Raw genomic sequence first — 25,640 nt, forward strand, 5'->3', positions numbered from 1 at the left:
GGATTTATCACCATCTTCAACACATCTGTTTTATTTATATAAGAAAATTGCTGTAAATATTCAGTGGCAGAAGTGCAAATACTTCTACTAAAAAAGTAATGAATGCATGACTAATTAGCCATTATTCCACAAATGATTCCCAAAGTTTAGACTGCAGGGCTTGATTAGACCATGTTTTTCAAGTAGCAGCTACTCTGTCAGCAAACTACATGTAAAAGATGTAAATTCCTGATCTGAGCTCTGATACATGATTATATGTAGTGCACAAAAGGCATGAGCACAAATACACATACATTTTTATTAATTATGAGCTTTGGATAACAAAGCAATTTCCGCCTTGATCTCAGTGTGGGAACAATCTCAAGATTATTCTCATTGCATTTAAACAGAAGCAAAACAAATCTGGATATTATAACAGTGGAACTGGCTGAAAAACAGTACAGATTTAAACCTTGGTGCCTTTCTACCACAACTGTATGAATAACTTATGAAAACAAAAGTTACAGTGGACTTGTGCGTTTTAGCAGATGGAAGGTTCCTCTACTGCTTCTGCTCCCTCCGTTACAGCCTTTACACACTTGGCCATTGTCTGGGAGGCCCTGCTGATGGAGTCTGGGGAATAAATAAATGACACAAATATATCAGCAATCATCTTTATTTGTGCAAAATGCCACAGTAACACCAGGTTGTTATATGTGGAAATCTGTGCGCAAATAATATTAATTTCAGAGTTTCAATCCACAATGTGGCATATGCTTAATGGTGCTGTACACCCCAACTTTCCCTGTGTGCTTAAATCCCACCCCTACATGCTTTCAATCGAAATGAACTGGTAACATTAAAAAAGCCATAAATAGAATACACAGTAGAAGTCACTGCTTACTAAATAACCACAAACTACGTCAACCTGTAATTATTTAGACATAGCCAGATTACATCTATTTTGCAAACTAATGCAGCCTGATGCACAAATATCACTGTCTACACAAGTCTACACAACAATATTAAGCAAGTGTTGAGTATAACGTCAGTTTTACCTGTCATGTAAAAATCTTTTACTGTAAGCTGAGGTGGAACAATGGGCTCTGCAAGCAGGGACGGATTAACAGCCTGGGCACAGAGAAGATACAATATTAGCCATATATTTTTTTTAAAATTAGAACAATAAGAAAAATCAAAAAGAGAGACCAACCTTGGCAAGCTCATTAGCCTGTATGAAGTAGTTAGCTTCCTCAATATCATCGTAACGCACAAGGTTGGGAGACACCTCTGCCAGTCTGCCCCTTACCTCTTCTACAGAGTCATAGGGAAGAGTGACTCCAGCCAACTACAGCACAAAAAATATAGAGCAGACTGTAAACAGTGTGGTTCTCAGTTATTTTTTATAAAGCCAATGTGGCAGCAGGTTTTTATACCAACCAGACTAGTTTATAGATTAAAGGCAAATGAAATGGTGTAGCTTGTGCTTGGTTGGCATAAAATCCTGTTTCCACACCAACACCCAACAGATCAAGTACCACTGTGGAATAGAAGGCATAAAACAACTGAAATCTTAATTGTTGGCTCTACTGACTGCACACTCAGCTTAATAAAGCCAATATTGCAAATCTGTGCATACCTCAGAGATTGCACGAATGATCTTCCAGTCATCGCGAGCCATGCCAGGTGGTGTAACTGCTACCCTGGTCTGCTGAGCACGTCCCTCTGTGTTCACGTATGTGGCGTTTTTCTCTGTGTATGCTGCTCCAGGCAAGATGACATCAGCCATGGGTGCTCCAACATCACCATGGTGCCCTGAATAAGGGGAGAGGGGTGAAAAGGGCAATAAGCTTTCTACTACTAATAAAAGATATTAAAATGTCAGTATACAGCTATTGTTTGGTTAGCAGAGCATTCTCATCACAGACATGTTACCATTACTAGGATCTTAAAACAATTCAGTTTTAGTAATGGTATTATGAGGTGCTGATCATTAATGAATGGCCAAAAATGGATTATGAAAAATAGTGAGTGGACAAAAACTTTAGTCTCTAACTGTACATCAAGCAGCTGTACAGTAGTAGCCAGGAAGTATATACCAACCCAGCAATACTGCCACAATATAACAACTGTGCCATACTGTGCCACTCAACTAATATGTGATCCTATGGTGTAACGTGTGTGAATGAGAGGGAGGGCAGTGGAAAGGCAGAGTTGCTAGGAGTCAAGATGGTAAAACTGGATGAGTTTAAATATGTGGGGTCAAACAGAAGGTACAAACTACTGGAGTGTGGTACATGGGTAAAAGGGACAGTAGTAAGGCCTGCTATTTTACATGGCTTGAAAGCAGTGGGCATTGGGGGTGGCAGAGATGAAGATGCTGCGATCCTCATTGGGAACAACAATATTAAGAACAATTTCCGTGGACAAAGTTAGGGGGAAGAGATGGTTCGGACAAGTGCAGAGGAAGAACGAGAGTCATATTGGAAGAAGGAAGCTGTTTGCTTATACTTTGCTAAACTATCCGGACATAACTGGTTGCTTATATAATCTTTGTCTGTAATCTTTCTCTATAACAGTATATGTTTAAGAAATCAGGTTTACCCTGATAAATAATGAAAGTGTCTTTGGGCAAGTCTGCTCTGGTAATGCAGCCAGCATCAGCTCCCAGCAGGAACAGCACTTTGGGAGGGTTCTTTCTGATTGCCTCCACACCAGGCTTATAGCCCAGATCTAGAGCTGCAACCTGACTGGCCACCCTGGGAATACACAAAAAGCAAAAGAAACCTTAGAAACAAGTCTTTTTTCCACAAAGCTAGATGGTCAAACCTGGCCAAAGCATACCTTAGTTAACTTAATCAGAAAACATGTATGTGCAACCCTTTAACAAATACATCAGCAACATGTAACTAGACTGACCTATGAAGTACATTAAGGACCTTCCACCCTTCTTCCACCCCACTGCTGGCACGAGCGTTCTGAGCGATCGTGGATACAGCACCTAAGATGGCAGCGCCATCTGCCCTCTGCAGACAGGAGCTTCCCACCACCACCACTGGTCGCTTGGCCTGGGCCAACACCTGGCAAATACAGGTCAATGTAAAAGTACAATGTAGTTAAAACTTAGATTTACAATTGTGTTGCATTTATTTTCAAGTAAAGAGAAACACAAACTACTTGACAATTCTGAGGTACTTGTATAGCAACACGGTAAATGGGCAACATCAGAAGAAACTGGACGACTTTATGTTTTTTTAAAGCCATATTAAGTCAGATAGCCAGAATAAGGAATTTGTAGACACTAGGTGAATACGATGTATTCAAGATCCCAGCTCTGGTTCCAGCGTGTGTTTTTACCGCTGCGCAACCTGAGCGGCCACCAAGAATGTTCTTTTCTTAATTTGAAAATTACACTCTTTGTTCTAATTAAATTTAAAACAATGTCACTTTTTAAATTACCTATTTGCACATGCAAATTTTAAATAGTAAAGCTTTTTTCCCTCATTGGCAGGAGTGACAGCCACTAGAACCGTGCAACATGTTACACTAACTTTTATGTATTAGTATTAGGGCTGTCGAAGTTAACGCGATAATAACGCATTAACGCAATCTCAATTTAACGCGATTAAAAACAATAGTGCCGTTAACGCAAATTCTAGTTCATGTTGAGACTTGACTGGTAGAACAAACGTTTTAATGTCGGACTTGCCACCGTTGTTCATTTGCGGTTTGTTAAAATAATATAACTGAGCGTCGTAGGGATGCACTTGCATAATAAAGAAATAAATACACGGTATATTCACAAGTTGTCGGGAGCAAAACACTTTATTAACTTAATCTGTTACGGCACTGAATACCGGAGTCAAGCACGCTAGTCCATGAACTATGGAAGCCCCAAAAGGGTCAAAACACACTCACTTCATGTAGAAACGTCCACTTTTCACATTTCACTTAAAAAACCTTGTTTTCTATAACATTTACACAGATTTTATTTAATGCGATTAATTATATGAAATTCTGAGATTAATCGCGATTAAAATTTTTAATCGTTTGACAGCCCTAATTAGTATCTAAAACACAGAATATTCTGCATTTGATTGTAAATTACGAACACCATTGATTGAACAATGACTGTCAGTTATTAACTGGCTAATCAAAAAAATGTCTAGCTGTATGTTTGTTCGATTCTTAGCTACTATGGCTCTTATCACGGCTGAATAAAAAGTTCCATCCTTATAAAGTCAATGTGGGGGTCAATAAAATTCTTTATAGGAATTCATGAAAAGACTTTACAGGTCCTTCTCAAAAAATTAGCATATTGTGATAAAGTTCATTATTTTCCATAATGTAATGATAAAAATTAAACTTTCATATATTTTAGATTCATTGCACACCAACTGAAATATTTCAGGTCTTTTATTGTTTTAATACTGATGATTTTGGCATACAGCTCATGAAAACCCAAAATTCCTATCTCAAAAAATTAGCATATTTCATCCGACCAATAAAAGAAAAGTGTTTTTAATACAAAAAAAGTCAACCTTCAAATAATTATGTTCAGTTATGCACTCAATACTTGGTCGGGAATCCTTTTGCAGAAATGACTGCTTCAATGCGGCGTGGCATGGAGGCAATCAGCCTGTGGCACTGCTGAGGTGTTATGGAGGCCCAGGATGCTTCGATAGCGGCCTTAAGCTCATCCAGAGTGTTGGGTCTTGTGTCTCTCAACTTTCTCTTCACAATATCCCACAGATTCTCTATGGGGTTCAGGTCAGGAGAGTTGGCAGGCCAATTGAGCACAGTAATACCATGGTCAGTAAACCATTCACCAGTGGTTTTGGCACTGTAAGCAGGTGCCAGGTCGTGCTGAAAAATGAAATCTTCATCTCCATAAAGCTTTTCAGCAGATGGAAGCATGAAGTGCTCCAAAATCTCCTGATAGCTAGCTGCATTGACCCTGCCCTTGATAAAACACAGTGGACCAACACCAGCAGCTGACATGGCACCCCAGACCATCACTGACTGTGGGTACTTGACACTGGACTTCAGGCATTTTGGCATTTCCTTCTCCCCAGTCTTCCTCCAGACTCTGGCACCTTGATTTCCGAAAACAGTACTTTGGACCACTGAGCAACAGTCCAGTGCTGCTTCTCTGTAGCCCAGGTCAAGCGCTTCTGCCGCTGTTTCTGGTTCAAAAGTGGCTTGACCTGGGGAATGCGGCACCTGTAGCCCATTTCCTGCACACGCCTGTGCACGGTGGCTCTGGATGTTTCTACTCCAGACTCAGTCCACTGCTTCCGCAGGTCCCCCAAGGTCTGGAATCGGCCCTTCTCCACAATCTTCCTCAGGGTCCGGTCACCTCTTCTCGTTGTGCAGCGTTTTCTGCCACACTTTTTCCTTCCCACAGACTTCCCACTGAGGTGCCTTGATACAGCACTCTGGGAACAGCCTATTCGTTCAGAAATTTCTTTCTGTGTCTTACCCTCTTGCTTGAGGGTGTCAATGATGGCCTTCTGGACAGCAGTCAGGTCGGCAGTCTTACCCATGATTGCAGTTTTGAGTAATGAACCAGGCTGGGAGTTTTTAAAAGCCTCAGGAATCTTTTGCAGGTGTTTAGAGTTAATTCGTTGATTCAGATGATTAGGTTAATAGCTCGTTTAGAGAACCTTTTCATGATATGCTAATTTTTTGAGATAGGAATTTTGGGTTTTCATGAGCTGTATGCCAAAATCATCAGTATTAAAACAATAAAAGACCTGAAATATTTCAGTTGGTGTGCAATGAATCTAAAATATATGAAAGTTTAATTTTTGTCATTACATTATGGAAAATAATGAACTTTATCACAATATGCTAATTTTTTGAGAAGGACCTGTATATGGATTAGGGTGTTTAAGTGACTGAAGGTTTTTTTTTGGGGGGACTAAGGTGAAGATTTTTGTAGTTGTTTGTACTGTAAAAGTTTGTTCTGGTGTTATTAATTTTTGGGCATGCATAGAGAATGTGTTTAACAGAGGTTCTTGCTCCAGGGCAAGTGTGGGCCTGGTCCCCTATTAGCAGGTAGTTATGAGTGAGTTTGGTTTGTCCCTTGATTTGTTCCCATGGTTTTTTGAGGTATTGAATTCTGTCTGTCTCTAGCTGTAAAAGAAGTAATACAGCAAGTACCAGACAGATGCTTTGGAGCTTAAACACTACCTTGCAGTAAGGGTGTGTTCCGGCAGCAATCTCCTGAAGCACCTGAGTGGATTCGCCCAGATGGTTGTAGGAGTAGCTAAGATCTACCTCACGACCCACAACAGAGACCTGCAATTCATTATGCAGCCAACTAGGAACAAAAAGAAACGCATTTTAAAACAAAGTGGACAAAAATGGTCAAGTGGATTTAATTTAAATGAGTAACAGAAGACTCTCACCTCTTGCGGATGCGTGCATTGAAGAGGGGAGCCTCAAAGCGAGGGTTTGTTCCAATTAACAGCAGAATGTCACACTCCTCAATACCAGAAATGCGGGTGTTCAGGAGGTAATTAGAGCGCAGGTCAGTTCTGGGTTAGGGATAGAGATATAAATGCAATCAATAATTACTATCTCAGGAGAGGGATACTGATAAGACCTTAAATAATACTACAGGGGAACCTTGACTTACGAGTGACCCAACTTACGAATTTTCCGAGATACGAGCCGTCGCTTGGTCGATTTTTTGCTCTGTGATACGAGCCGAGATCTGAGTTACGAGCGAGCGACCTTATGCCACTAGGTAGCCCAGCGAGCGTTCAGTTCATGTGGTTATCTTGCCGTGCAAGCATCTCTGTCATATCGCATTTTGTTTATTTTGGAAAATTTCTTAGTTTTAACCATGGGTCCTAGGAAAGAGAGTGCCAAGATCAGTGCTGAGAAAAAGAAGATTAACAGCATTTCAATTCATTTTAATGGGGAAATTTGATTTAATATACGAGCAAATTGAGTTACGAGCTTGGTCAAAGAACGAATTAAACTCGCAAGTCAAGGTTCCACTGTAATTCTAATTCTATTAAGAATCCAAAAAATGTAGATTAAATGTTATATAATAAAACTTACCCAGCACCACTCATTGGAAAGATTTCCTCTGTGCAGAGTGCCTCACTGTCCAGCTTGTTTAGCAGGTCTTTTAGTGCCACCAAAGACTCAGCATCTACCAACCCACCAGCAATGGCTGCTATCTCAGACCCTTGGGCACCCTGAAGCTACAAATCCAAAAACAGATAAAAAAAAATTATTAAATAGATCATTCATAAACTGAATTCAAAAAGTATTCAGAGCATTTTACTTTCTGCACTCTTTACTGTGTTGTGGATTTGAATTTAAATAAATAAAATTGCTATTTGACAGGACAGGTAGTTACTGGTTGCATCAGTTTAAGTCGTTAATGTCAAACACAGTCATGGACAATTTTGTATCTACAATTCACCTCACTTGCATGTCTTTGGACTGTGGGAGGAAACCAGAGCTTTTAAAAGAAACCCACACAGACACAGGGAGAACTTGCAAACTCCACACAGAAAGGACCGGGGCAGCCTCCACCTGGGAATCAAACCCAGGACCTTCTTGCTGTGAGGCGACAGTGCTATCCACTGAGCCAGTTTTTGATTTTTAATTAATTATTGACTGTAGTATTCAGACCAGGCAAGAAAGGCCTTGGTCAAGGATGTCGTTATGAAAATCTAGCCATTAGGGGGCACACCTCAGTGCACCGTTAGTGCTGGTCCCAAGCCCAGAAAAATAGAAGGGTTGCCAGGAAAAACTGTGCCAAATCAAATATGGTGTTACACTATGTACTGTGGCGACCTGTAACGAGAGCACCCAAAAAGAACCATCTGTGCTCCTGCTGACCTTGATCATGCCTTTGAATGCCAGTGACAGTGCAGATAATATTATTAAAATCAGTACAGCTCTATTAATAATAATAATGATGATGACACAGTCCTGCTGAACAATAACAACAACAACTATATTTGTAAGGCAATTACCACGCCAGCTACACGGGTGAGAACATCCTCCCATGTAGTGGGCACCAGCTGACCACTGGCATCCTTTGTCATGGGCTGGGTCAGACGCTGCCTCTTCAGTCCATCGTAGGCAAATCTGACAACATAGATGAAGAAAAGAAGGAAAAAACTGAACTGCCAAGTAATTTAGAGAAAGCTTCTCAAGTTCTGTGCTACTGGTGGGCCAATATATCCAAATGGAACTACTACATATAAAAAGGAGAGCCGGTCTAATTCAATTTGGTTTAATTTTGAAAATGAACACTTGCTTTTTGTATAATAACTTTCATTTAAAGCAGCACCCAGTTTACCTGGTCTTGTCCGAGATCCACTCCTCGTTGACGTCCTCATTGAGTCTAGGCAGGATTCTCATGACCTCTCCACCTCTTGTGCTCACCACAATGTTAGAGCCAACAGCATCGAGCACATCAACTGATTCTGTCTTTCTATTAACACAAAACATTCGCACAGTATAAATCACACAAACTCTTGTAATTTAAACACAATCACTAATTACAATCATCATTACTGGTGTTTTTACCTGGTCTCCCAAGGTCGGGATGTAAACGCATAGGGTTTAGATGTCAGCGCTCCCACAGGACACACATCAATCACATTACCAGACATCTCCGACATGAACATCTTCTCTACATAAGTGCCAATCTGCATGCTGTTGCCACGGCCTGTGGTGCCCAGATCTTCCACGCCAGCAATCTCACTGGCAAATCTGCAACACCCAAAAGTGAAAAAATAATTAATTAAAAAAATATAGATTCTCTCTGGGTCAACGATCATGTTAAGGCTGAACCTCAGTAAACAGCTTGGGGATGAATTTGAATGTTGACTGCAATTCAGGCCAACTTCTCTTCCAACAACAGTGCCCACCTTCCCAAAAGTTTGGTCTGAATGGGCACTCATTCTGACAGAGGTGGCCATAATCTTGCGACAAGCCTTGCCAAAAGTAGCATCTGCCTGGATTGGGGGGGGTAATGGCTCAGTAACGGCTCCATAATAATGCCTAAGGGCGCATTCACTCGCTCACCGCAAGCCTCGGCGCAAACTGGCGCTTTGTTCAGCGCTTGGCTTGAGTGGTGCGGTAAGACGTCATCAAAGTGTGAATATGAGACGAATCTGCATTTGTGTGGAATAACCGTCAAATTCACTCCAAAATCATCCACATAAATCTGTGTTTATGTGTATTTTCCTCACTGTTTCACTTTTAAACTTGTGTTTTAGGGTGTTGAGAAATTGTGAGAATCAGCTTTTCAGAGAGAGTCTAAAATGCTTATCATTAAAACGTTACGTTTTGTTCACTTTATCAAGTTTGTCTCATTGGAGGTGCTTTGAAAAGGTCAGCATCAAACTGTGTCAGAGTTCAATCAGGTGAAAGCTGCAGCAAGTGCAAAAATCGCCAGCCCAACATGGCGAATGTGCACGGTGTGTGCCGCTTAGGGAAGCGAAGTGGCAAGCTAAGCAGCACCGCCTCATTCCAAAGATCTTTGCGCTCCTCATGTGAACGCGCCCTAAGACTGACCAGAAACCTAGAGTAGTTAATTGAATAGTATAAGATGTAAAAAAAAACTAGGGCTGTCAAACAATTAAAAATTTTAATCTCAGAATTTCATATAGTTAATCGCGATTAATCGCATTAAAAAAAATCTGTGTAAATGTTATAGAAAACAAGGATTTTTAAGTGAAATGTTACAATTAAAATGGTGAACACATTTTATGCTAAATGTACTTATGTTAAAAACCACTGGGACAAGAGAAAACTGTAAAGGAGTTTTATTCACTCACATACTAGGCAGTAATACTATCCAGCAGAGACCCTTGACTTCGAATATGTCAGATTGTAGGTTAAAATTTCTCCATCAGCAAACATTGTAGATCAGCGGTGCTTCAGGTGGGATAAGGCATAGTTATTGTAACAGACTTTTTTGTGGTTGTATCGTGACAATGGTTTGATGGACGTTTCTACATGAAGTGAGTGTGTTTTGACCCTTTGGGGCTTCCATAGTTCATGGAATAGCATGCTTGGCTAACGACTCTAGCTGTCCGCTATTCGGTACCGTAACAGAAAAAGTTATAAAGTGTTTTGCTCCCGACAACTTGTGAATATACCATGTATTTATTTCTTTATTAAGAAAGTGCATCACTACGACGCTCGGTTACATTTGAGAAACGCTGTCTTAATGAGAGATGCCGTGCACGGTCAAGTCTCAACATGAACTACGGATGACTCGCAGAGCCAAATAGAATTTGCGTTAACGGCACTATTTTTTTTTTAATTACGTTAAATTGAGATCGTGTTAATGCGTTATTATCACGTTAACTTCGACAGCCCTAAAAAAAAAGGAGGTATTGGCAAATTTGTTTACAGACATTCTGATTTGGTCTTTTGCCTATATTCTGTTTTTAGTTTCTTTTTTTCGGTCAGTTTAAATGTTTATAGCTGCAATCATAAAAAATAACCAAATACATATTTGTATACACAATATACAATGCATTAATGTCAAAAGGAAAATGTGTAATAAGCAAATTGACTCACCGGACACAGCGAGTGCACTGAATGCAGCGTGTCATGATTGTTTTGATGAGAGGACCGAGGTTCTTGTCTTCCACTGCTCTCTTTCCCTCAATGAATCGACTTCTGTCTGAACCAAACGTCATGGACTGGTCCTACAATAATGATTCAACAGTTAAGAAACCAACTTTCAGAAGTTTTACCAGACACATTATGTAGTAACTAGTAACGTCCTTCTACCTGCAAGTCACACTCTCCTCCCTGGTCACAGATTGGACAGTCAAGAGGGTGATTGGCAAGAAGGAACTCCATGACTCCCTCTCTGAAGATGGGCAAAAATAGTGGACCAATTAGGCAAACAAATACCAATTAAGCAAATGAGTTCAAAGTAAAATCTGACATACCTGGCCTTCCGTGTCTTTTCAGAGTTGGTCAGAATGTTCCAGCCTTTCATGACAGGCATAGCACATGCAGCAACAGGCTACCAGAATAAACAGGCATCATTTTAAAAAGCAATAAAAAACACTGCCACACATCAATTGAAATTATTATCTGCTCCTCTAATTATTTAAGTTATCTTTTTTCTGTATTTTTCCCCTTTTATCTCCTAATCTAGAATTTTCAATTCCACAGCCTCTTCAATCTGATCAAAAAGAGTCGAATAACCACACTCCCACTCTGACATGTGTCCAATATGTGGCCAAAGATGGCTACAGGCTAGCACTTGCCTCCACTGACACTTGCATAGTGCCCCAGACTTTCTGTGATGTATTGCCATTCATCTCAGCATGTCATCCATACAGTAGGCAACTGTATCAGACCAACTGTATCTGTAGAACATTCAACTAGGTGGCACTGCTGAGACTCAAATCCAATTTTTTGCAGTGGTTGGCTTGCACATTACTCGTTTTTCCTCCTTTCAGCTTTCTATGTAGGTGCCCGACTGACTGATAACACAGCCGAGACAAGAGTCCCGGTAGTGGGCTAGTGTGATTTACCGCTGCACCACCCGAGCGCCCACCTAACTTAGGGCAAACAAGGTGCAGAAGTTGAAAAAGATAAATGCACCACGATTCATGTTGTGATGGTTGCTCTTTAAGAAAAAATTTCAGTCACAACACCGTAAAGTATTAATGATGAATGAACCCACTTGCACCCAGTGTTTCCAAAAGGGACCAGAAATTTTTGTATCTCCAATTCACCTCACTTGCATGTCTTTGGACTGTGGAGCTCCCAAAGGAAGCCCATGCAGACACAGGGAGAACATGCAAACTCCACACAGAAAGGACCTGGACCGCTCCACCTGGAAATCAAACCCAGGACCTTCTTGCTGTGAGGCGACAGTGCGGCCCAATACAATGGATAAAATACATTTCCTTGTAAGCAAGATCATAACTCTAGATCATAACTGGAAACCAGAGGTGACAGAGTACCGATGCTGTGAATATGGTATAAAATAATTCATGCGCCACAGCTGAAAATGTTATTTATTAGAGAACAATACCTTTGGTGCCCGCTCAATTTCCACGAGGCACATTCGACAGTTTCCTGCCACAGACAGCCGCTCATGATAACAAAATCTTGGAATCTGCACCCCAACTTTCTCACAGGCCTAAAAAACAAACAAAAAAAGATTAGCACTTACACGATGATTGATGTCATAATCAAAAAACAAATGTTAAATATTCACTGATAAATCACCTGAAGTACAGTAGTTCCTGGTTCCACCATCACAGGCTTGCCATCCACAAAGACCTCAACCATATTACTTGAGGCCCGGACAGACGTCTTTACTGTAATTAAGGAATCAGTGATTAAATCATATAAAAAAGCATCATATTTTAGGCAATACATTTTCATCACAAGTAAAATCTTTAAAAAAAACAATGTCTGTCATAATACATCATATAAACATTATAGCCACAATGAATTATTTTGTTAACTTTGAAAAGAGACAAATTGCAAAATACAGCAGAGAAATTCCTAATTCTTGACCTAATTCCAGCAACTAGCAATTTTTTTTAAATATAAATATAATAAAGCCTTTATTGAAATTAAAATATTCCATCGGTTCTCCAACTGGAATCAAACCCTGTTGCTTCACAATAAAGGTAAGCATGCTAACTAGCTGTAAGAACTTGACAGATCGTATGCATTGTATTTATTATTTAAAGATATTACAGCATTGAGCTGAATACATTTACCATTGCTAGAGACGCTGAGACTTCCTTTGGAGTGGGCCGCCCCAGCCAGGGCCCGTCCAACTGCTGGCAAACGCAACATGACGCTGTGGAGAAGGAAAAATACATTTACAGAATGTACACACAATAATGTATGCAACATATTTTATTGATAAAATATATTAGTTGCCACTTTATTATGGATCTTTCATGTCTACACTGACTGGCTACTACATAACAATTAGTTGCTATGTGTATCAAGGAGACAATATATTCAAATCACTTTGGTTGAGGAATAAATTCCACATGTGCAAGGAGTATTTATTAATTCTCATGTTTTTACCAACTCTTTATCTTAGTCAGGTTCAAAGTGGGTCTGGCATCCCTGAATTTACTGCAGCAACATACCCAGGAAAGGATGACAATTAATACACCTTTCACAGATATAGCTAATCGTGTACATATGTAGATGACCGACCGGCCAATAATCCCAGTGGCAGAGGGCTAGCATAATTTACTGCTGCACCACTGCATAGTTTATCATACAATAAATACTTTATGCGGTCAGTTTACCAGTGGTACCATCCTGATCCTAATAAATATCCTATTTATAAATTAATGCATAATAGTTTTTTGTCTACTTAACCACAGTGCTCTCTTAAGAAGGATTGAATGTGATGGCAAAGGTGCAAAGTTTGACTTAACCTTTCTGTTGTGGATAACTTTTAGCGCAACACTGACTTTCTCTGTATGGGGCTGATGTATGTAGTATCCAAATTACTCATTATTCAAATTAAAACAGACATCTGTTAAAAAGTGTCTTCTTACAAAAGACAACCTTAGCATGTTTATGTATTTATTAGGATTTTAATGTCATGTTTTACACACTTTGGTTACATTCATGACAAAAACAGTAGCTACTCGATACACAAGTTCATTGTCAAACACAGTCATGGACAATTTTGTATCTCCAATTCACCTCACTTGCATGTCTTTGGACTGTGGGAGGAAATCCGGAGCTCCTGGAGGAAACCCACGCAGACACGGGGAGAACATGCAAACTCCACACAGAAAGGACCCAGACCGCTCCACCTGGGGATCAAACCCAGGACCTTCTTGCTGTGAGACGACAGTGCTATCCACTGAGCCATTGTGCCGCCCACAACCTTAGTAAGCCAAACAAATGATATGTTTTTTTTTATAGTCCCTGCTATGTAAACACTTATCAAATGTCATCCTGGAAAAGACCACTCTCATCAGCATTGGATTGTTTCATCATATTGACCAGGTAACTTTTAATTGAGACAGTGACTAAAGGGTTAAGGAAACATCTGGGCCAAAGGCACGTCTGAGAAGTGCAATAACAGCCAATAACATTAAAACCACCTGCTTGTTTCTACACTCACTGTCCATTTTATCAGCTCAACTGATCATATAGAAGCACTTTGTAGTTCTACAATTACTGACTGTAGTCCATCTGTTTCTCTACAAACTTTTTCAGCCTGCTTTCACCCTATTCCTCAATGGTCAGGACCCCCACAGGACCACGACAGAGCAGGTATTATTTAGGTGGTGGATCATTCTCAGCACTGAAGTGACACTGACATGGTGGTGGTGTGTTAGTGTATGTTGTGCTGGTATGAGTGGATCAGACACAGCAGCACTGCTGGAGTTTTAAAATACCGTGTCCACTCACTGTCCATACTATTAGACACTCCTACCTAGTTGGTCCACCTTGTAGATGTAAAGTCAGAGACAATCCCTCATCTATTGCTGCTGTTTGAGTTGGTCATCATCTAGACCTTCATCAGTGGTCACAGGACGCTGCCCACGGGGCGCTGTTGGCTGGATATATTTTTGGTTGGTGGACTATTCTCAGTCCAGCAGTGACAGTGAGGTGTTTAAAAACTCCATCAGCGCTGCTGTGTCTTATCCACTCATACCAGCACAACACACACTAACACACCACCACCATGATCCACCACCTAAATAATACCTGCTCTGTGGTGGGCTAACAAAGCATGTAGAGAAACAGATGGACTACAGTCAGTTATTGTAGAACTACAAAGTGCTTCTATATGGTAAATGGAGCTGATAAAATGGACAGTGAGTGTGGAAACAAGGAGGTGGTTTTAATGTAAAATTACTAAGTTAACTTACTAAACTTAACAAACTCTATTTGATGAATAAAACAGACAAACAAACCAGATAAATAGTTTGACAACATGATGAACGGAACTGACAAACAAATTAACTGAATGTCAACGAATACTGTAATGTACTCAGAATAAATGCAAGCAGCTTTATACAGGGGTCGTATGTCAAATTATCCGCGCTATGATGACAGCAACGAAACCAAAGGTTTTAGGACACGAACTTTATATCTAATAAACACTGACAGCTTAAAATGCTCATATACTTTATATACAGAAAAGTCTGCCATGCATCTGTCTGTGTTGACGTCTTGCAGGTTTAGCATAGCCAGGTTAGCTAACAAGCTACACTGCTGGTCAAACCAAGGACAGACAGCACGGTTCTCTATTGTACACTAATTTCTCCATGTAACCGTCACTGCTCTGGTTTCTAGTGATTATATCATGCAGCGGTTAAGCAGATATACGCCATTATTCGTAAACAAAGAACATCATTGTGCTTCTTACCTTGTCGCTATTTGGCCTTCTAGACCAGAACAGCGCAACTGACTTGTATACAGTTATGAAGGAGCTCTCCGACGCGTTACTTTTCATACCCATATTTCGGCAAATACAGTATCCTTGTTTAGGATTGGCTTGGGGTTCGTATTGACAAGCCATTCTCCAATTGGAGCGTAGACGATGAAACGATTGGCCAAACAAAAGACCAATCCTAGTAAGAAGGCGGAATAAATCAAAAACGGGTGGGAAACATCTGCCGAAGATTACAAAATTGACCAGTTAATTTGACAAATTAATAATCGAAACATATTCTTGCACATTTTCAACAAAAAAAATCTACATTAAATAACGATGCCATAAAGCTCAGCCAGGTAGCTTTATATTTTCCAAAATAGTTCAAATGTCTGACACCTTATACTAACGTCATTTCCGTTATTTAAAACTGCCTGACTGTGTTCAAAAGCGTACAGACAGTACTTAAGCACACTGCTTTTAGGTTTTTTACAATTAAATAAATTAATCTAAATTAATATAGAAGCTGTCTATATCTATTCATTTTTGACCTACCATTTGACCCACCAAATTTTCTCTTTTACACATGTCAGGGAAGTGTGTAATTACTTTACGTCTGCAGTTTATAATTCAATATGTCATTGTATCTGTCACATAAGTGGATATAGCCAAAACATACAATAATGCAATACATACATACATGAACAGTATTATTATTGCCTTGTCTGATGCTGGGATGACTTTCTTTTAAATATGTACATATGTAAGTGCACATAAGCACTATTCATGTGTCTCATTTAATTTAGTCTTATGACAGGGCAAAGGCAATCATCACAGAATCGCCACTGAGCATGCAAACATATTTACTATATATTTTTAGAAAGCAGTCTTGAGTTAGATCATGTTTAAGTATGTGATTGTTTATTTCATTTTCATCTGGTTCTCATTTCGTCTGGTTCTACCTGGGACACTATTCTGACATTTTACTCTTCACGATTTCACATTGTAACTACATCTTCTGTTGTTTTACCCTGAGGTGGTTCTGGCGGAAACCTGTTTACCCTCTCGAGGTTAAAGACTGAAAGTCGAGACTGCAGTGCCAACAATGCTGCTCCTACTAGATGGGATGGGTCGTGTTTGCACCAAAAATGTCTAGAACTTACAAGGGACTTTTTTACAGACTGGACTGAACAATGAAGAACTCCAATTATTATTATTATTATTATTATTATTATTATTATTATTTTGCTAGTTATAACTTTCAATTCTATTTAATTTTGTGTTTGTATGATTTGTGTAAATCCTATTTATTTAAAGTATCCTCCAGGTTACTCAAAGAGGATGGGTCCCTGCTGAGTCTGGTTCCTCTCAAGGTTTCTTCCTGTTATTTTAAGGGAGTTTTTCCTTGCCACTGTTGCCCTCGACTTGCTCAATATTGGTTTTTGTTCTGTTGGTCCTGGATTCTGTAAAGTTGCTTTGAGACAATGTCCACTGTAAAATGCGCTGTGTAAATAAATTTGACTTGACTTATACTCTGGACATGGTGCCAATCCACCCCCTTCTCCACCCACAGACATAGTCAGTCATGTCTTTGACCACAACTCAGATTTGAACCCTGATCTCTAATAGACCCCTCTGTTGCTTAAGTGCCTTTGTTTGTGATTGTTGTCTTGCTGAAATGTCCAGATTGAGGGTTTTTGTCTAATAATAGTAAATTCTCTTCTGTGTAATGTCTATTTGAAACGGATAATTTGCACTGGAAGTTCACTATATGGCCAAAAGTTGTAATGATCAAGTTGAGCTGTTGTAGTCACACAGTCACACTCAGTGATAAAGTTGAATAACAGCTGAATAAATTGATTATACACTGCCTGGCCAAGGTCACCACCTGGATTTAACTAAGCAAATAGGTAAGAGCCTCCCATTGGATAATTACTGCATGGGTGATTATGTTTCAGCTGGCAACAAGTTATTTAACCCTAACTGATGCAGTGAGTAGCTTCTCATTTGTTAAACAACCATGTCGAAAGACACAACCTGTGGTCGTGGAAAAGATGTTAATCTGTTTCAGAAGGGTCAAATTATTGGCATGCATCAAGCAGAGAAAACATCTAAGGAAATTGCTGAAACTACTAAAATTGGGTTAAGAACTGTCCAACGCATTATTAAAAAGTGGAAGGACAGTGGGGAAACATCATCTTCAAGGAAGGAATGTGGTCTGAAAAAAATCTTGAATGATTGTGATCGGCGATCACTTAAACATTTGGTAAAATCAAATGGTAGAAAAACTACAGTAGAACTCAGGGATATGTTTAATAGTGAAAGTAAAAGCATTTCCACACGCACAATGTGAAGGTAACTCAAGGGATTGGGACTAAACAGCTGTGTAGCCTTAAGAAAACCACTTGTCCATTAGGCTAACCGGCAAAAACGGCTTCAATTTGCTAGGGAGCATAAACATTGGACTCTGGAGCAATGGAAGAAGGTCATGTGGTCTGATGAGTTCAGATTTACCCTGTTCCAGAGTGATGGGCGCATCAGGGTAAGAAGAGAGGTGGCTGAAGTGATGCACCCATCATGCCTAGTGCCTACCGTACAAGCCTGTGGGGGCAGTGCTATGATCTTGGGTTGCTGCAGTCGGTCAGGTCTAGGTTCAGCAACGTTATGTGCCCAAAGAATGAGGTCAGCTACCTGAATATACTGAACGACCAGCTTATTCCATCAATGGATTTTTTCTCCCCTGATGGCACATTACAGAAGCTTGTGGAAACGATGCCAAAGCGAATGCGTGCGGTAATCAAATCTAAAGGTGGTCCAACTAAATATTAGAGTGTGTGACTTTTTTTTAGGCCAGACAGTGTATATACTTATGTATGTTTCCACACAAAGCAAGGTCTATAAAAACATGGTTTCAACAATGGTGTGGACAATCTTAAATAATCTACACAGAGCTGTGACCTTATCTTTTTCAATAGACATGAGTGTCTAACATCTTAAATGCTCTTTTGGCTAAATGGACTCTTAGTCAGTCAAAGCTGTTGGGAAACCGTGCAAGACTGAATGCTTTTTAAATCCCAAGGAAACTCTATATACTGTACATATGCACAGTTTTGAAATGATACAATCAGCAAGCTCATGGCCTGCTGTCTGCATATTTTTGACCATACAGTGTACAGAATTGAATACGTATTTAAAAAATAACAGACAAAAGTGGTTGAAGACGTGTTTTCCCCCCCTTACATACAGTGTATCACAAAAGTGAGTACACCCCTCACATTTCTGCAAATATTTCATTATATCTTTTCATGGGACAACAGCAGTGTAGATTTACTGTCTTCTGAAAATAACTCAACACACAGTCATTAATGTCTAAATAGCTGGCAACATAAGTGAGTACACCCCACAGTGAACATGTCCAAATTGTGCCCAAATGTGTCGTTGTCCCTCCCTGGTGTCATGTGTCAAGGTCCCAGGTGTAAATGGGGAGCAGGACTGTTAAATTTGGTGTTTTGGGTACAATTCTCTCATACTGGCCACTGGATATTCAACATGGCACCTCATGGCAAAGAACTCTGAGGATGTGAGAAATAGAATTGTTGCTCTCCACAAAGATGGCCTGGGCTATAAGAAGATTGCTAACACCCTGAAACTGAGCTACAGCATGGTGGCCAAGGTCATACAGCGGTTTTCCAGGACAGGTTCCACTCGGAACAGGCTTCGCCAGGGTCGACCAAAGAAGTTGAGTCCACGTGTTCGGCGTCATATCCAGAGGTTGGCTTTAAAAAATAGACACATGAGTGCTGCCAGCATTGCTGCAGAGGTTGAAGACGTGGGAGGTCAGCCTGTCAGTGCTCAGACCATACGCCGCACACTGCATCAACTCGGTCTGCATGGTCGTCATCCCAGAAGGAAGCTGACGCACAAGAAAGCCCACAAACAGTTTGCTGAAGACAAGCAGTCCAAGAACATGGATTACTGGAATGCCCTGTGGTCTGACGAGACCAAGATAAACTTGTTTGGCTCAGATGGTGTCCAGCATGTGTGGCGGCGCCCTGGTGAGAAGTACCAAGACAACTGTATCTTGCCTACAGTCAAGCATGGTGGTGGTAGCATCATGGTCTTGGGCTGCATGAGTGTTGCTGGCACTGGGGCGCTGCAGTTCATTGAGGGAAACATGAATTCCAACATGTACTGTGACATTCTGAAACAGAGCATGATCCCCTCCCTTCAAAAACTGGGCCTCATGGCAGTTTTCCAACAGGATAACGACCCCAAACACAACCTCCAAGATGACAACTGCCTTGCTGAGGAAGCTGAAGGTAAAGGTGATGGACTAAACCCAATTGAGCACCTGTGGTGCATCCTTAAGTGGAAGGTGAAGGAGTTCAAGGTGTCTAACATCCACCAGCTCCGTGATGTCATCATGGAGGAGTGGAAGAGGATTCCAGTAGCAACCTGTGCAGCTCTGGTGAATTCCATGCCCAGGAGGGTTAAGGCAGTGCTGGATAATAATGGTGGTCACACAAAATATTGACACTTTGGGCACAATTTGGACATGTTCACTGTGGGGTGTACTCACTTATGTTGCCAGCTATTTAGACATTAATGGCTGTGTGTTGAGTTATTTTCAGAAGACAGTAAATCTACACTGCTATACAAGTTGTACACTGAGTACTCTAAGTTATATCCAAGTTTCATGTCTATAGTGTTGTCCCATGAAAAGATATAATAAAATATTTGCAGAAATGTGAGGGGTGTACTCACTTTTGTGATACACTGTATATAGTGCATTCTTGAGACGTTGACATCTTTTCTGGTCCAGTAGGTGGTGGTAATCATGGTAATAATACACCGCTTTTGGATTCAGAAGAAGAAAAGAGGTGGGATTAGAAGTATAAAGGATTAAACGTGTTCCTTTCTCGCTCCTTTGAGCTTCCTCCAGCTTCAGTTTTACCTCCTGTGTGAAATAACTTAACATTAATATTAAAAATGGGCTTCGGTGATCTGAAAACCCCCGCTGGTCTCAAAGTCTTGAACGACTTTTTGGCTGATAAAAGCTATATCGAGGGGTAAGTCATGTTGAAGTCACATTTTGGTGTATAATAAGCAGCTAGAGTGCTACTCTGTAACCGGTGTTGTAAGTAGGCCCGAGTAGGCTGCTTAGTCTTCTGAAGTCACAGTATTAGTCACTTAGTTCCTGACTTTACTCACTTTTTTACACTTATATGCACTCGTGGTCATATCTGCAAATTATTGCTTTATATAAGTTGTACCAGTCATGTTTAAATTAAATGCAAATATTCACTGAATGTCTTTGTACACGAAGCACTGGTACTATTTGCAGCAAGCCATACAGCGTTAGTTACATTTTATTACATTTTAGCGTTTCATTCCCTGATTACAATTTGTGGTAAATTATCGTTTTTAGGTCAGTCTTTATTTATAGAATTTTATAGTATTTAGTAGAACTATATGTATTTTTGGCCAGCACATGATATGCAACTTTAGTTTACTGTGGTAAAACCTGAGGTGCTTGGACTATGGTTTAGACATCAGTTATTTGTCTGTGGGTCTGTTTGTATTTTTGTCCACCTTAAGGCTTTATTAACTTTTACTTTTATGTCTGCTGTTTTGCCTGCTGGTTGATCTGTTCTTAACTGTCTAAAGTGGTTTATCACTATAATGTATATGTTTGAAATTTTTTGATGTGCTGTAATTGGGAATGTAATTTATAATGAGCAGACAATGCAGTTAGTAGTTTTCTCCACCTTCATTCTAATGCAATGGACAAATTAAAGCCAATGTTAATTTTAATACTGTTTAAAATTAATTAAAACTTTTTAAAAAATTAATTGTAGTTTATATATTGTGCACCTGAAAAGGATTATAAAATGTGACTTAAAATATCAAGAATTATGAGGAACTAATTTTTTCCTAAACTGTTAAGTGAACATGTATCGTGAGTGGGTAGCACTCTCTCCTCACAGCAAGAAGGTCCTGGGTTCGATCCCCAGGTGGGGCGGTCCGGGTCCTTTCTGTGTGGAGTTTGCATGTTCTCCCCGTGTCTGTGTGGGTTTCCTTCGGGTGCTCCGGTTTCCTCCCACAGTCCAAAGACATGCAAGTGAGGTGAATTGGAGACACTAAATTGTCCATGACTGTGTTCAATATAACCTGTGTGAACTGATGAACCTTGTGTAATGAGTGACTACCGTTCCTGTCATGAATGTAACCAAAGTGTAAAACATGCCGTTAAAATCCTAATAAACAACAAACAAGTGAAAATGTATGGCCACACTGCAAAAAGTAAGGAATCTGAATGCATGGTGGCTTAGTGGGTAGCACTGTCGCCTCACGACACGAAGGTCCAGGTGGGGCGTTCCGGGTCCTTTCTGTAATGAGTTTGCATATACTCCCTGTGTCTGTGTGGGTTTCCTCCGGGAGTACCGGTTTCCTCCCACAGTGCGAAGACATGCAGGTGAGATGAATTGGAGATACAAAATTGTCAATGACTGTGTTTGACATTAAACTTGTGAACTGATGAATCCTGTGTAATGAGTAACTACCATTTCTGTCATGATGGTAACCAAAATGTGTAAAACGTGAGGTTTAAATCCTAATAAATAATTTTTCTTTTCTTTTTTCTATTTCTTTGTACTTTCATGCATCCTATTTGCCTGCTGGTTGATCGGTTCTTAACTGTCTAAAGTGGTTTATCACTAAAATGTATATGTTTGAAATTTATTGATGTACTGTAATGGGGAAAGTACAGTAGTTCATAACAGACAATGAAGTTAGATGTTTTCTCCACTTTCATTCTAATATTATGGACAAATTCAAGCCAAGTAAATTGTGCATCAATATTATAATGTTTATACTGTAAAAATTAATTTAAACTTAGAAAAAAAAAATGCATGTAGTTGGCATTTTTCCTAAACTGTTAGGTGGACATGTATGGCCATACTGCAAAAAGTAAGCATAGCACCTGGCATTTTGTAATAATTTTGATCTTCTAACTATTTTTAATAGGTATGTTCCTTCTCAGGCTGATGTCGCCGTATTTGATGCTCTTTCCGGTGCCCCACCAGCTAACCTGTGCCATGCCCTTCGCTGGTACAACCACATCAAATCCTACCAGAAAGAGAAAGCCAGGTAACCATTAGCATACTTCTTACTAAATAAATACTAGATCCTCCAGCATATGATGAGTTTCTATCACCATCTTTCGCCTGAGTAGCTGATGTACAGCTTTTAAACACTGATGCACCTGGGAGGCATATGCAACCTAGAAATTTAAAATTATAGAAATGGAAATTAAACTGATCCCTTTATTTTAGCCTACCAGGAGTAAAGAAGCCACTGGGTCAGTACGGTCCAGCTGGTGTGGAAGACACTACTACTGGAGCCGCTCCTGCTAAAAAGCAGGAAAAAGAGGAGGAAGATGACGACGACATCGATCTGTTCGGCTCAGACGAGGAGGAGGTGAGTTTTAGGATTTTAAGGAGTCATGCTCTCTGATTCTGGTTATATGATGATTTTATCACCATCTTTCGACTGAGTTTATTTGATGGATCATTTTAATTTCTGATAACCAGTCTTTGTGTAAATGACCTATTAGGATTTTGTTTCCCTGTCTTAATTGTATGTTTTGTTTCTTTACAGGATGAGGAGACCACGAGAATCAAGGAGGAAAGACTGGCAGCCTACAATGCAAAGAAATCCAAAAGTATGTCTCTTATGCTACCAGTGATCTACAGTATCTCCCTTTTGTCATTCAAAAGATTTACTTTGGCTGTTTACATCTTGAAAAAATTGTAACAAGATTAATGTGCAGGAGCATAACTACCAGGAGAGCAGGGCATATACAGTGTATCACAAAAGTGAGTACACCCCTCACATTTCTGCAAATATTTTATTATATCTTTTCATGGGACAACACTATAGACATGAAACTTGGATATAACTTAGTCAGTGTACAACTTGTATAGCAGCGTAGATTTACTGTCTTCTGAAAATAACTCAACACACAGCCATTAATGTCTAAATAGCTGGCAACATAAGTGAGTACACCCCACAGTGAACATGTCCAAATTGTGCCCAAAGTGTCAATATTTTGTGTGACCACCATTATTATCCAGCACTGCCTTAACCCTCCTGGGCATGGAATTCACCAGAGCTGCACAGGTTGCTACTGGCATCCTCTTCCACTCCTCCATGATGACATCACGGAGCTGGTGGATGTTAGACACCTTGAACTCCTCCACCTTCCACTTGAGGATGCGCCACAGGTGCTCAATTGGGTTTAGTCCATCACCTTTACCTTCAGCTTCCTCAGCAAGGCAGTTGTCATCTTGGAGGTTGTGTTTGGGGTCGTTATCCTGTTGGAAAACTGCCATGAGGCCCAGTTTTCGAAGGGAGGGGATCATGCTCTGTTTCAGAATGTCACAGTACATGTTGGAATTCATGTTTCCCTCAATGAACTGCAGCTCCCCAGTGCCAGCAACACTCATGCAGCCCAAGACCATGATGCTACCACCACCATGCTTGACTGTAGGCAAGATACAGTTGTCTTGGTACTTCTCACCAGGGCGCCGCCACACATGCTGGACACCATCTGAGCCAAACAAGTTTATCTTGGTCTCGTCAGACCACAGGGCATTCCAGTAATCCATGTTCTTGGACTGCTTGTCTTCAGCAAACTGTTTGCGGGCTTTCTTGTGCGTCAGCTTCCTTCTGGGATGACGACCATGCAGACCGAGTTGATGCAGTGAGCGGCGTATGGTCTGAGCACTGACAGGCTGACCTCCCACGTCTTCAACCTCTGCAGCAATGCTGGCAGCACTCATGTGTCTATTTTTTAAAGCCAACCTCTGGATATGACGCCGAACACGTGGACTCAACTTCTTTGGTAGACCCTGGCGAAGCCTGTTCCGAGTGGAACCTGTCCTGGAAAACCGCTGTATGACCTTGGCCACCATGCTGTAGCTCAGTTTCAGGGTGTTAGCAATCTTCTTATAGCCCAGGCCATCTTTGTGGAGAGCAACAATTCTATTTCTCACATCCTCAGAGTTCTTTGCCATGAGGTGCCATGTTGAATATCCAGTGGCCAGTATGAGAGAATTGTACCCAAAACACCAAATTTAACAGCCCTGCTCCCCTTTTACACCTGGGACCTTGACACATGACACCAGGGAGGGACAACGACACATTTGGGCACAATTTGGACACAATTTGGACATGTTCACTGTGGGGTGTACTCACTTATGTTGCCAGCTATTTAGACATTAATGGCTGTGTGTTGAGTTATTTTCAGAAGACAGTAAATCTACACTGCTATACAAGCTGTACACTGACTACTCTAATTTATATCCAAGTTTCATGTCTATAGTGTTGTCCCATGAAAAGATATAATGAAATATTTGCAGAAATGTGAGGGGTGATCACTTTTGTGATACACTGTATATGAACATGAACTTTGTTGAGGGGGGGACCAATTTTTTTTTTGCACTGGGGCCCATGAGCTCCTAGTTATGCTGTTGTTTTTCTTTATACTAAAGTTTTATCAATTGGTACTGAAACTCTAGCACATGGCTAGAGTTTCAGTTAGGAAAAAGGCATCAGCATATAACTATCAGTCAAATAATACAAACTAGAGCCCTAGTCCACCCTTGTCCATGTGTGTGCCTGCTTTCTATGCTTGCCATAATTACATATTTAAAGTTTGTTTTATTATTATTAATCTTTTACAGAACCTGCCCTCATTGCAAAGTCATCCATCCTTTTGGATGTCAAGCCCTGGGACGATGAAACAGATATGTCCAAACTTGAGGAGTGTGTTCGTAGCATTCAGCTGGATGGCCTGGTTTGGGGCCAGTGTAAGTTTCTTTACAGGGTTGTCTTAGTAAAACTCACATGGCTCTTCAAAAGCTTTATACATAGCAGAGCTAGAGTAGTAAGTAATGTCTTGCATCCTTGCATCTTTTACAGCTAAATTGTTGCCAGTCGGCTATGGCATCAAGAAGCTGCAGATTTCCTGTGTGGTAGAAGACGACAAAGTTGGAACAGATCAGCTGGAGGAGCTGATTACTGCCTTTGAGGACTTTGTACAGTCAATGGATGTGGCTGCTTTCAACAAAATTTAAGACCCCACAACAAATGCATTACACAATAAAATGGCACTTACAGATGTTTTTGCTTTGTGGTTTTTATTTGGGAATTAACAGTACTGCTTTTTTTGTCTTTAAAGAATGCTACTTTAAGAGTCAACACATTG

The 25,640-nt window shown here is 40.4% G+C and overlaps 2 protein-coding genes across 2 annotated transcripts; one reads left to right on the forward strand and one right to left on the reverse strand.

The window, feature by feature from the left end:
• Positions 1–15: 15 nt before the first annotated feature.
• On the reverse strand, positions 16–15,450 carry ndufs1 (NADH:ubiquinone oxidoreductase core subunit S1). The gene is made up of 19 exons (XM_062997672.1): positions 15,365–15,450; positions 12,729–12,811; positions 12,226–12,317; positions 12,029–12,136; positions 10,929–11,005; positions 10,765–10,846; positions 10,549–10,679; positions 8,542–8,727; positions 8,312–8,446; positions 7,983–8,097; positions 7,054–7,199; positions 6,393–6,521; positions 6,175–6,304; positions 2,899–3,059; positions 2,584–2,738; positions 1,619–1,794; positions 1,193–1,327; positions 1,038–1,110; positions 16–612 (listed from the first exon to the last, which is right to left on the reverse strand). Exons 2-19 carry the CDS (start codon positions 12,805–12,807, stop codon positions 521–523), a joined length of 2,202 nt encoding a protein of 733 aa, XP_062853742.1. The 5' UTR covers positions 12,808–12,811; positions 15,365–15,450; the 3' UTR covers positions 16–520.
• A 4,839-nt stretch (positions 15,451–20,289) lies between these two features.
• eef1b2 (eukaryotic translation elongation factor 1 beta 2) lies at positions 20,290–25,555 on the forward strand. Its single transcript, XM_062996840.1, has 6 exons — positions 20,290–20,439; positions 22,397–22,519; positions 22,705–22,849; positions 23,030–23,093; positions 25,117–25,242; positions 25,355–25,555. The coding sequence occupies exons 1-6, from the start codon at positions 20,360–20,362 to the stop codon at positions 25,507–25,509; spliced, it is 693 nt and encodes a 230-aa protein (XP_062852910.1). The 5' UTR covers positions 20,290–20,359; the 3' UTR covers positions 25,510–25,555.
• Positions 25,556–25,640: the final 85 nt, after the last annotated feature.

The sequence above is a fragment of the Trichomycterus rosablanca genome, chromosome 6 (genome assembly GCF_030014385.1).
Source record: "Trichomycterus rosablanca isolate fTriRos1 chromosome 6, fTriRos1.hap1, whole genome shotgun sequence".
NCBI classification, from domain to species: Eukaryota; Metazoa; Chordata; class Actinopteri; order Siluriformes; family Trichomycteridae; genus Trichomycterus; species Trichomycterus rosablanca.